This window comes from Lissotriton vulgaris, unplaced genomic scaffold (genome assembly GCF_964263255.1).
Source record: "Lissotriton vulgaris unplaced genomic scaffold, aLisVul1.2 SCAFFOLD_3207, whole genome shotgun sequence".
Taxonomy (NCBI): domain Eukaryota; kingdom Metazoa; phylum Chordata; class Amphibia; order Caudata; family Salamandridae; genus Lissotriton; species Lissotriton vulgaris.
The window spans coordinates 114,034-126,893 of NW_028244745.1; the positions used below are offsets into that span (position 1 = coordinate 114,034).

Consider the following 12,860-nt stretch of genomic DNA (forward strand, 5'->3'; position numbering starts at 1 on the left):
GCCAGTAAAGACCAAAACCTTCACTGCCTGCAGCATCAGAGAATATCTGTACATCCCAACACCAATCCACCTCCCGACATAAAGGCACACCGTTGAAGGAATGTAAAAAGAAGACCCACATTCGTAAGTCCTCCTTGACCCCCGCAGACAGCCTCACCCGATGATGTGGAAGGGAATGACCAGACAAAGCTCTGCCCAACCTCCTACAGAAAGTCCTACCCGCCCTGACCACTCTGCAGGCAAAGTTAAGGTGTCCCAGCAGAACTTGTATCTCTCTCACAAACACTTTCTCTTTTCTCAACATAATTCCAACCAGATCAAGCATTTTCTGTTTTTTGTCCAATGGAAGATGAGCTTGCATCAAATGCGAGTCAAGCTCGATCCCCAAAAAAGACATGGTCGCGCAAGGACCCATGGTCTTTTCAGGAGCCAAAGGTACACGTAAATGACTCATCAAGGATTGAAACGATGTGAGAGCAGCTTGGCAGACCAGCGAATTTGCTGTACCCACAAAGAAAAATTCGTCCAAATAATGTGTGACCAGTTCATGTCCACTCTGTTTAGTAAACCACCATTGCAGAAACGTACTAAAAGTTTCAAACAACGCACAGGACATAGAACAACCCATTGGCAGAGCTTTGTCCACGTACCATTTTCCTAGAAAATGGATGCCCAGAAGACACCAATCTTCAGGATGGACTGGAAGCAGTCGAAATGCGGATTTGATATCGCATTTTGCCATCAGAGCATCAGGGCCTGCCGTGACAACCAATTGCATAGCTACATCAACAGAAGAATAAGACACCGATGCAGCTTCATTGTCAATGAAATAATTTACAGACTCACCTTCAGGCCATGATAGATGCTGAATGAGCCAGAACTGACCAGGCTCCTTCTTAGGGACCACACCAATAGGGGATACAATCAGGTTCGCCAAAGGCCAGTCATCAAAGGGGCCCGCCATCCTACCCCCACTCACTTCCTTATCCAGTTTTGACTGTACAATAGCAGGGTGTTCGCCTGCCGACTTCAAATTCTTAGACCAACGTCTCAAACGCGGTCCTTCGTATCCCAACCTAAAACCAACCTGGAAACCCGATAACAAAACCGACCGCAGCTCGGCAGGCTCGTAATCCCGCAGAGCGGCAGCCAACTTATCAACATTAACCGGTGTATGAGCGTTTGGGCCCAGCACCGGATGAAGACTTCCCTCCCCTGGGAGCTGGAGGTTGCTGTGGTGGCACGAAAGTTCCTGAACTCTGTTGGGAAACCTGGGGACCCCCGGAAGACCTAGGACCCCAGCAACGGGATAACGGATGGTTCTTTCTACCACATTGTGAACATTTGTGACGGAACTTACAGAACTCTCTGTTACATGTCCCTCTGTTAAAGTCCCAACACGTGCCTGTAGGCGACTGGGTGTTCGAGTTGGCCCCCACCCCTCCCCGGGTGGGACGGGACTGAAAGGGACGATAGACCAAAGGAAGACCACTGGCAGTAAACACCGTTCTACCAGTGGCGGACGAACCCATGGTGTGCTGCCAAAGGTCAGTGTCCAACTCACCCCATTTTGCCTCGGGATCCCATGCCATACGCGCCCTAAATTCCTCATCATATTGAGCCCAAGCGTAATCATTCCTAGTAAGTTGAGCTTTACGGATAACATCCATGTACTTGAATAATGAGACGCAGCGCTCAGGGAACTTTTCACAGTAGACGCTGGCATAAATTAAAAAGGCCGCCGTCCAATTTTCAATAGTTAGAGGTACCTTAGGGCGCTTAGCCAATTCAAACTCCTCCTCCTTGGAACCTTCTTTAGCACGAACCTCCCTGTGCAACAATTTTAACAGTTCCACATACTCACCGTTCCATATCCGTTCCTTCGTAGTGAGCATTAAATGAGCCCCCAAAGGCTTCGTAACACCCATATACGGCAACTTTTTAATTTTTAATTCCTTGCTGTGAAGTACATTTTTAGTAGTGCCCAAACCAACAGTGGACGTGCCACTATCCACTTTATCACTTGTACTGACTTCATCCACGTTTGTACCCACACCTTGGTCTCTGACAAGACGACCTTTGTATAATTTACCATCTTTCTCACCAGATGTTAAGTCCACACCAACACCAATAGAAACCATACTTGGCCGCACAGAATGAACCACAGTCTCACCTGGGCGTAATAGAGGCGGCTGACCGGCTTCCGTCCTCCACTCTGTCTGTGCACTGTCGTCCGCCCTCCGAGGAGCCCTCACCGAGGGGCCGAGCACTCGTGGCCTTGACGATTCCGCACGACTCCGTACCACCTGTGCCTGTAACATACTGTGAGAAACGTTAGCATGTCCCCCCCCCCAGACACCACTTCCCGACTTCGCCCTCTTCAGGGCTGTCCTCATCATAGTCTAAAATCAACGATTCATCTAACTGAGAAGGGGCATTGACAATCAACGAAGTCTGTCCTGACTCCACCGTTTTAGACCGACCATGGGCCTTACCAGCCCTCACGTTCGACCTTGGCGGGGAGGCCGACTGAACCCGTCTATACACTCCTCCGCCAGTACCACTTACAACTTGTTGATTCCCTGTAAAAGATAAAGCATCATTACGACCAACACGTGGCACAAGAGAGGTCGTGCGTGACCCGCTCCCATGGAAAACGCTGGGTTCCACCGACGAGGCTGGGAAGGTCGTGCTAGACCTGCAGGCACCGCCCATGTCGAAATCCCTTGTTGGGGCCATCGAGGTCGTACTGAACCTGCTTGAGACGGCCGCGGCGGGATCCCTCGATGGTATGGGACGTGCCGCGCCAGGCTCCACCCGCACTTCTCCTCGGCGTACTTGGGCTGCTTGCCGCCCTGCCAAGTCTGCTGCTTCCGTTCGAACTCCCACCTGTAATGAAAAAGGCCGGACTGGTGTGCCGGGTCCCTTACTAAAACCAACTCTAGGAGCAGAAGACAAACCGCCAACTCGAACTCCACAACCCCTACCAGTTGCCTCCAAAATCCCAGAACCACCTGCTCCTTTCCTTTTTAAAACATCACATAGCCGAGGAGACGGTGGGCAGACCTCCTCATCCGAACTCACATCCAACATAGCTTGAATAATCTGCGACGCCGGCCCCTGCGCAGAAAAATCCTGAACCCTCACATCCCCAAGAGAGCCCTGAGATGCAGCCCCCGAAACCACTCTCAGACCAGGAAACTGGAAATCCCCGGACAACCTATAGAAAGAACCCCCCTCAACAGGACCCTGCTGAACCAAACCATCACCACTCCCCTCCCCCCCCAGGGGAAAACTTTCAACAACCTCCGACGGGCGAAAACTCCCCGCAGGGATACCAGTACCATACAATTCCCCCCCAAGGGAAGGCCCCTCAGTCCGCCCAGCTCCCTCCCCCAAACCCATCTGTGCCCATTCCCCCTCCCCTAACGAACCGCTACAGACAGACACAGCCTCCCCCCTGGTGGACACCGAGGGGGAAAACAATAAAGGACTACTCAGATCCCTCACCGACGACCGCACAAGCACACCAGAACTCTCAGACATGACCACACCAGGTCCTGACACTAAAGGCCGAGCAATGGGCCCGCTCACAGAACCACCGTCAACCGCTACAGGAACCTGAACCACGTGCTGACGAATAACGCTCTGAGGAGCGACCACCTCTTGCACCTCCTGAACCTGACCGCTCCGTAACACTGCTGCGCCACAGTTACCACATTCAAAATGGCCTCCATCCCCCCTTCCCCGGTGACGTCAGAGCCCGCCCCCGCGGAGGCCGAAGCCGAACGCCGCGTGCAGCCACGCTGCCTGGAAGCACGACGGCCTCGCAAAACAGGAGCAGAGGCCGCCCTTTCCCGAAAACCAACATTAGAAACCTCCCCCGTTACCGTAGGAAAATCACCTTCCCCAACCACTTCAACCAAAGAGGTATCCAAAGAGACAGACGGATCAGAAGACCCAGAATCACTCCCCCGACGGGACCTCGCACCCGCCCGCCGAGTCCTGGAGCGACCCCTTTCACTTACCCCATCCTGCCTCCAGCGTTTCGGGGAGAAACACGCTGCTACTACAGCCGACACCCTCGCCGAAGCCTCCCGCTGGGGACGCGGAGGCTCGGTCTGACCCCGATCACCAATAACCAGGTCCAAACGACCCGCCTCGCTAAGCAGGCGGATAGCCTCCAAAACTCGATAATCTTCACCAGCCATAGTAAGCGAAATCAGAATAGCTATAGAGGAAAGGTAAGAAATACCAAAAACTCTGACAAAATTATCTAAGAACAAACCGGCCACCAGGTCACCTAAGCCCAAAATGGTGCCCGTAACGCGGAGCCACGCCCATTTATAGGCAGCGCACAATACAACTAAAAACCAGCCCAAAAAGAGCCCAAATGGAATCTGCTAGAAGGAGAGCCCCCACCCAAATCTCCCAAACCGCCCGGGGGAGGAGACCTCCCAGGGGTCGGCTGCCCTCCCCCAAGCCCCCCTTATAAAATGCAAGCAGCGTTACTTTTGACACATATTTTTCCTGTGTTACGGCTCGCTGCTCATGTTCGTGGAGATGATTCACAGCAAACTATGAATTACGCAGTACAAGCATGCCACATTACAAAAGAGGGTGGGGTGCAGTTGCAGATCCCTCATAAATCTAAGTGTTTATTATCGTAAATGAAATGTTCAGCAAGGCAACCGCAGCGTTTTTTTGGGGGGTGCTATTTGCACATTATCATCCACCTGATACTATCAGAACACTTTACTCCCCAGCTGCCACCTCATCAAAAGTGGCACCGGCACTCCGATCTTATCTGGGCTGGAGGGCCTGAGGGTACTAAAGAGTGCACACAGCGATTTCCAGGATGTCATGTCCTCCAGGAAAGGACATTGTTATATAAGTAGGTCTGTGGTCTAGCTGGTCCAGACAGAAGTGAGATGCCAGGAGTTTCCTGGGTGGAGACAGGAAGTACTAGTTTTCCCTCTCACTACATTGAGTGAAGCAGAGAGAAGAGGACGTGTGGAGAGTAGTTTCACATCAGTAGGACATGTACAAAAGCTGAGAAATTAATAAAGATGAGTTAATAGCCTTATGCCAGGTGCTGTCTTTTTATGCAGAGTGTTATGCTTGCCAGAGCGGTGAAGAGAAACCAATCCAGAACAGGAGACAGGCCCACTCACCCACCTCCTATTTCCACCGATCAAACCTGATCCAGGCACCGCTCCAGACATTCGTAGCTCCATCTACACTGGGGTCCCTGCCCTGGCTGCCGCCCGAGTCACGTGCTTCTGTTATTCTGCTGCCAGGTCTGCGGGAGGCCATGCAGCATGAAGCACCTGTAGCTAGTTGTCGCTGCTCACTCCTTTACTCCTCCCTTGTCCCCGTTCTCACTGTGTGCGGCTGCTTGCGACCATCCACTTCATCTTGGTTCCTCCGTACTGGTGTCTGTTCTCACAGGCCGTACTCTGCATCTACCTCCCCTGCAGCCGTCAGGTTGATACTATTGCAGGTAGCAGTCGCACCATGAGTGAGGGGGCCTGTACCTAGCAGTGTTTGTAGGGGTCGATCCCTTTTGGGCCCAGGATGCCTCTGGATATTTATTGGGGCCTGGGAGCTCACATATACATCTGCCATTGGCCACCTTGTTGCCCCCCCCTCATTTTAAGGTATTCCATGTATCAGAACATTTGTGTTTCTCAATCTTTCAATCTAGAGTCGGCGCATTTGGCCCTGAGAACTTATTTTTCTAACATGCTCTGACTTTGCAAAGGAATAGAAGAGCAAGCCATTTCTTTGCACACGCTGTGTTTTAGAACAAGTTTGTTATATGAATAGTAAGGTTAGTGGAATTGAAATGGTGTCGAGCACACGATTCACAGCACGGGGGGAAATGTGGGCCTCGCTGGATAGACACTTGGGTCCAAACAAACCCCCATAGAAGCTGTCGTACTCTGCCCACAGAAGCCAATAATGGGCACTGGATGCTCACCGCGGAGAAACAACAAACATCATAATGCTCTGTCTCCCCTCCCCCACACTTACCTTCCTCTACTCCTCCTTTCCTCACTCCTCTCTTTCTTCTTAGTGAGGGTAAAACAGTGTTACCTGGAACAATTTACACCAACCAGCAATTCGAGGGTTTGTGACTTACTTCAAGCCATACGAGCCACTATACCTTATGTAACCCCCAAGGCGTCTGTATTCACCCTCACGCACTACTACTGTACTGTATATATATACAAATCTTCAAAAAAATACTTTGAAATAAAAAAAGGATAATTGACATTGTGAAAGATCACTTCTCAAGTACTTACACTGTAGATTCTAATGTGAATACATTACTAGAAATTCTATTTTTATTGTCTCATATTCTTCTATCTAAATTAGATTAGGAGGCTCTCTGTTTCTTATTTCCCAGGTTTTTGGAGATTATGGAGTCACCTTGCAATGATATAAAGTCATTTCTATATTATGAACCCTTACATTAGTAGTAGTATTATTCAACAGTGTTGTAAATAGAGGAATGATTTCTTAAGTTAAAACCGGTAACCATATCAGTTTTGTTTAATTCAAATTACAGTGCTAAACAAAGTTGTAACATATCTGATATTATGATATTCATCCATGTTGATTTATATCATTCAGACTGTATTTGTATCAGGGAGCTATTGTCTTCTAAATAAACCTTTTTATACTATAAGTCCTAATTAATTTTCAACTTTAAGGATACCGCAGGCTGTTATTTTTTTCGATGTAGAAAAGGCTTTCAATCTTCTAAGCTGGAGAGGATAATTTCAAAACAATAATAAAATAAAATAAAAATGTCCAACTCACAATGTTGAAAGCCTCCTTGTATTCAAATTGCAAAGCTCAATGTGAATAATATTGAGGTTAGTAACATATTGGTGATTATGAGTCCATCACGTATGCCTGTTGTCACTGATTTTACTCTTTGTTAATTGAACCACTTGCAGCATTGATGCATGATCCAGTAAAGATACGTACTTTGATAACAGATGACTCCCCAGTTACATGAAATGCTGCCAACACACCTCTCTTGTTGAAGACTGGTCAGTTATTAAAGCTACCTTTGGCTCTACACAACAATTCATCTTTCTGAAGAAATCACGCAGCAAGCCACCTTGCTGCTCTACGTAATAGGGAAAGGGAAGGAACCCACCATACTAAACTTCAAGTGCATTCCTGTCTTTTCCCTGCAATGCAGGCGCTCCTGCACCATGGTGAGCCGGCCAGATCTCACCCATAGTAAAGTTCTATGGCTGACCCTTGAATAGAAAGCTTGCAAATTGCATGAAGGGGGCTTTGCGTTCAGTTGCAGAGCAATCCTCTCCAGAGTTGTCACAACAGTGCTATTTGCATCACTATATGACAATAGACAATACATTTAAATCTTCCTCTCCCTCTTGCAGCTAGAGAAGGACACGGTCTTGAACAAACATGAAAGGAAAGAAACCAAGCAAAAACCGAAGTATCAAAGAATTTTTTAGCCGGAATACGGTAAGTGCATTGTATGTCTCACTATAGAATCCACACTGTTAATTTGATACTGTAAGGACAACGCAACACTTTTGTAGTCTACTTGAAGTTGAACCACATTCCATAAGCCCACATTCCAACAGAACCCTCACCTCATATGTGTTTATAGAATCTTTCAAAATTGCAGAGAAAGCCTTGTTGTCACACATTCACTAGCCTATCAGTTACCTGGTGTAAGAAAGTTAAATCATTGTATATTTAAAAAAGGATATGAATTTATGTTAAAAACATACAAGATTAAACATCTTTGTATCTCTAAAATGCAATGCATGAAATGTTCAATCCTAATATTCAGTATGCATTAAATGAATATACAAGGAATCATCAATAAAAAAGTAATTTTTTTATTGATGATTTTTAATCTTGTATGTTTTTAATATAAATTCATATCCTTTTTTAAATATACAATAAATCAAGAATTCTTATATTTGTTTTGTTTGTTTAGTTTGACAATTACTAGCTAGGTTGTTTAGCATGACACATCTATGTACTGTTCCGATTGTCTAGGGAGATACCTACACACTGTTTGACCCTGCCCTAAAAGTCATTTTAAACACAGGGGATCCTTGTTATCGTATGTAAGAAAGTGGATTGCAGCTAGGAAATATGTGATCACCCTCCCATCCGCCTCCCTCCCCACCCCTCCCCCCACACAAGCACAAGTAATAAGTCCACACACCTGTCAGGTCAACATAGTTTCAATAATTAAACCTCAGCATTCAATCCCTGGTAGCTATGGCAAAGAGCAGACAGGCTTAATTTTTGGAAACATTGTTGAGCAGAACAAAGAAAATTAAAATGTAAAAACCCAACACAATAAAAATATCACAACCACGTTCTAAAAATCAAGAAATATTTCTTAAGAAAAAATGACTTTAAATGGTTAAAATCTAATTTGGGGAAACCTAGATATGATTTTTTTTAAAAGTTTTTAATTTAAAAACTACCAAGACACTGTCATACCATTTTATGTATCTAGTTGACAGTAACTTAGGTGCAAGTTGAAGCTGACCACAATGCACTAAAGGCTAGCTAAGCCTTGACCTAGTCAAAGATTTTACCTTCGGAATAAGGGTATGCTTCCAAGTTTGATGGATGGTAATCTGTCTGTCAGGATGGCAGAAGACATTACCTCTGTCAAATTTAGAAATGACCATTGGCTCAATTGTCATGTCTGTACATTGAAAGGAACTGCCATTGAGGCACTTCCATCCAATAGACAAAAGTTTAGTTCATGTCCGCTGTAGATTTTGACAGTCAAATCAAATCAAATCAAATCAAGCTTTATTCGGATCATACAAAATGTCCACAAAAGCATACTATACAATACAATAAAATCCATTTATAATTAAAAAGAAAATATATCAGAATAATATATCAGAAGACACAGCATCTTAACATGATTAAAATAAGCGTGACTATTCTACTAGTATGCTTACATTAATTCATAATTCAATTTTTCTAAGTGAACAAGTTCATTCCTTTGTTTCATTGCCAACTTTATATAACAAATTACTGCATTGCAGACAGAAATCATTTCCAAGTTTTGTAAATAATTAAAAGCAGTTTTATAGGAGAACAGGCTGTTAACCTTAAAAATTGGACGGAGATACATTTTCCTAATATCTGTATAAAAATGACAAAATAGTAAAAAGTGAAGGGTACTTTGTTTGGACCTACCATCACACGGACAGTTTGGAACTATGGAGCACCACTTGCCCCTTTTAAGGAAAGCAAATAGATAATGTAAAGTGCTCAACCATAGTCTGGTTAGGTAGAATCTATGTTGTACGTTAGTTATAAAAACGAGGTACGGTTGTAAGCCTATATCAATTGGTCCCTCAAGATAAGATGTGGCAGTTTGAAACCCCATCTCTTAGGGCTGCCCTCACACTCAAGAAACTCCTTTTTAATTCAACCTTACTAATATGTTGTGCATCTTCTGGTTGAATATCATTCACAGTTAAATTGCATTCTTCTAGAAGATCGGTAATATAACTTAACCACGGTATTTTCTTGCATCGGTCTTGGGACAAACACTCTAAAATAATATCCCACGTGAAATGAGTTTCTTCCCTAGTCCAAACACGGTGCCACAAATTTAAAGTGGCCATACTAATCGAATTGTGTATGTGCGGGATTCCAGTTTCTCTATGCAAGATAATTGAAGGGGTAGCAACAGGGACAGCTAGCAAGCGTCTTGAAAAGTTGTTTTCAAGGATTTGGTATCCGTCTGACCCCATAGGGCCCCCCGTAACAGCTCCCTGTAATACACTTTGCTCCTTATAATTTAAGAATCTCCCAGACAGGTTTATTAGCAATTTTTTCGGAGAATCTAAAAATAGCCTCCACTATTTTCAAAAATTTCAACTTGCATAGGGTTACGTGTGTATTCCAATTACCCTTACTATTAAAAAGAATCCCTAATTAAGAAAATGTGAATGTTCTCTCTATTAATGTCCCGTTAATAAAATGTGATTTTGTTTTATTATTGCTTTTACCACAGGACATAACTAAAGTCTTACTCAGGTTGATTTTTAAGTGTTTTTCCGTCATAAAACTTGTAAATTTATCCATCAGAGTCTGTAGGCCGTTTGCTGTCCTAGAAATTAGGACGGCGTCATCAGCGTACAGTAATAGGGGTGTGGCCCGCTTACCAATCATTGGGACATTTACCCCGGAATTATGTAATAAAATATCAACACCATTTATATAAAGTGAAAACAAAAGAGGGGCAAGTGTACAGCCCTGTCTTACTCCGCGAGTAATTTTAAAGTGCTTCGTGCATTCCCTATGTATTCCATAACGTATCTTTGCGGATAGTTGAGCATAGATCTGAGATAAGAAACTAATAATGTCCTCCGGGGCACCCATCCCTCCCAGTGTCTCCCATAGCTCTGAATGATTCACCAAGTCAAATGCACTTGACAAATCCACAAAGCAAAGGTGGAGGGAGCTTTCCCTTGCAAAGGTATATTTTCCTATTATTAGTTCCAGGTTCAGGTACTGTTCAACTGACCCAACGCCACGTCTGAAGCCATACTGAGCTACAGATAGAATATTCTTTTCATTTACCCATTGCTCTAGACTGGGCAACAACATTCGGCCCATCACTTTAGATGTTGAGTCAAGCAAAGATATTGGTTGACAGCAACTGGCACTACTTGTTCGAGGCATGTGGGCTGCTGAATTCATATCTGTGCAAAGATCGCCGCCTAGTGTTGGGTCCGGATGATTGCACATTGTTGTCCTGGAAGAGTCTTCGAAGTATCACGAGATAGGTGGCTCCTCCCCTGGACTACAGTGCGCATGGGCATCCTCTCCATCCTCAGATTGTTTTTTTCCACCATTGGGTTCGGATGTATATTTGTTAACTCAAGTTCGGAATCGATAGAAAACTTTATATTTGGCCAAAAGGCCTATAGGACGAAATCCGGGGCACCAAAGAAAAAGGTCAAGGACATCGACCCAAAGAAGTCGGCGCCGAAGACCGTAGACACAAATAAAGGACTCGAAGCACAGAACGTTACCGATCCTAAGCGTCGACTCGACAAAGCATAAGTCAGCAAGGACCTTGAGCACAAAACACACAGTGGCTCTAAAGATCCCATCGAGTCGACACAACCATCCGCCTTTTTCTCAAAGCAAGTTTCGGACTCGCTGCAGTGCATTAAGGAAAAAGCTATGGCTGTCGGACCGAAGGCCACTCCACCCCCAAAGACAGTCAGTAAGACTCCGAAGGCGTTGGCACCGATTAAGTTTATTACACAGCTGTGCTCTCGCAACTACATTAGGGTATCACAACTTAGTACAATGACAAACATAATACAATGAATAGAAGCAGATTCTTTGGTGTGTTTCTTGTCACAGCAAGATGACGGTTTAATGTATCCAGACTTGAAGAACAGTCACAGTAAGCGGACACGTGTTTCGTCGTGTACAGGTGAGTCAACACGACTCTTCAGGGCTTTGAACTCAACTCCGAGCAAGTGAGTTGAGAATAGTCTGGTACTCGTAGTGATATTCACTGAGTGTGTATGTTCATGTTAAGTAAAAGGCAGGGAGTGGTACATCCAGTGGTTAAAGTGCAAGAGATTGATCTCGCTGATATGTTCCGCCCAGTAGGGTGGGTCAAGTTTTCCAGAATTTAGCACTTAATACGGGTGTGTATAAGGCAGTACCGGGAGGGGATCCATCTGCTGAGGCACTTGAGGAAAACGGGTGCATTTTCTTAATCGTGGTAAGCGATAGTGCGGTATCCCTCCTCTGTAGTTTCCCGGTCGCCGTCTTTCGTGAATCTTGCTGGGAGTGCTGCTCCTGTTTGCCTGTCCGTTTTCTGGGCACTTCTGGCCACGCCTCGCGGCCCCCGCTTCACGGGGGCCGCTCGCAGGCAAGAGACCTTGTTGGGGATCCAGCCCTTGGGTTTCCGCTCGTGCATTGGAGCACCAACGCGCCTTCAGGGACATTACAGCTGACACCAAGGACAGAGGCGGGACTGCGAGGACCAGCGTGCTCAGCGGCGCTGATCGGCCGCAGCTGGTCCTCTTCCCGCCCCCTCCACCCGTTAAAATCACCGCGGAGTGAGAGCTGCTTGGGTTACTTCACCAACCTTGCTGGGAGTGCTGCTCCTGTTTGCCTGTCCGTTTTCTGGCCACTTCACCACGCCTCGCGGCCCCCGCTTCGCGGGAGCCGCTCGCAGGCAAGAGACCTTGTTGGGGATCCAGCCCTTGGGTTTCCGCTCGTGCATTGGAGCACCAACGCGCCTTCAGGGACATTACAGCTGACACCAAGGACAGAGGCGGGACTGCGAGGACCAGCGTGCTCAGCGGCGCTGATTGGCCGCAGCTGGTCCTCTTCCCGCCCCCTCCACCTGTTCTTCTCCCTGAAAATCAGTGACAGTAACGCGCACGTGGGACGCGCGCGGGGCAAAGGCCGGGGCTAAGACTGGGCAAAGACAGGGATGTTTAGGCCGTTATAGACCGATTAAGACCGGACCGGGCCTTCCCTCTTGGTTTTTTATGTGAGTTATCGAATTGCGCTTTATTTTTATTTAACCTTAAACCACCTATAGTTTAAATAATGTCTGTCCGTGAAACCAGGAGTAAGTCTACCAAGTCCTCGAAAAAGGCTACAGGCACCCTGGACGATTTTATCACAAGGACTAGTCTTTCCATCGACAATGAGATAACTAAACTCCAGCACAGAGTATCCTTGGAGCTGGAGTCTGCAAGGAGGCTTTCTACTGAACTAGCACTAAAGAAAACATCCTCCCTAGGTAGTATTGCATCCTCAAAAACTCCCGAGCGCAC

The 12,860-nt window shown here is 46.1% G+C and overlaps 1 protein-coding gene across 1 annotated transcript in view; it reads left to right on the top strand.

Annotated features, from left to right (window-relative positions):
- Positions 1-12,860, top strand: part of LOC147666764 (serine protease FAM111A-like) — a 118,554-nt gene that overhangs the window by 14,415 nt on the left and 91,279 nt on the right. Inside the window, exon 2 of the mRNA XM_086948896.1 lies at positions 7,425-7,512. Coding sequence (XP_086805022.1) covers positions 7,453-7,512 — 60 coding nt within the window. The 5' untranslated portion in view covers positions 7,425-7,452. The remainder of the gene's footprint in view (positions 1-7,424; positions 7,513-12,860) is intronic.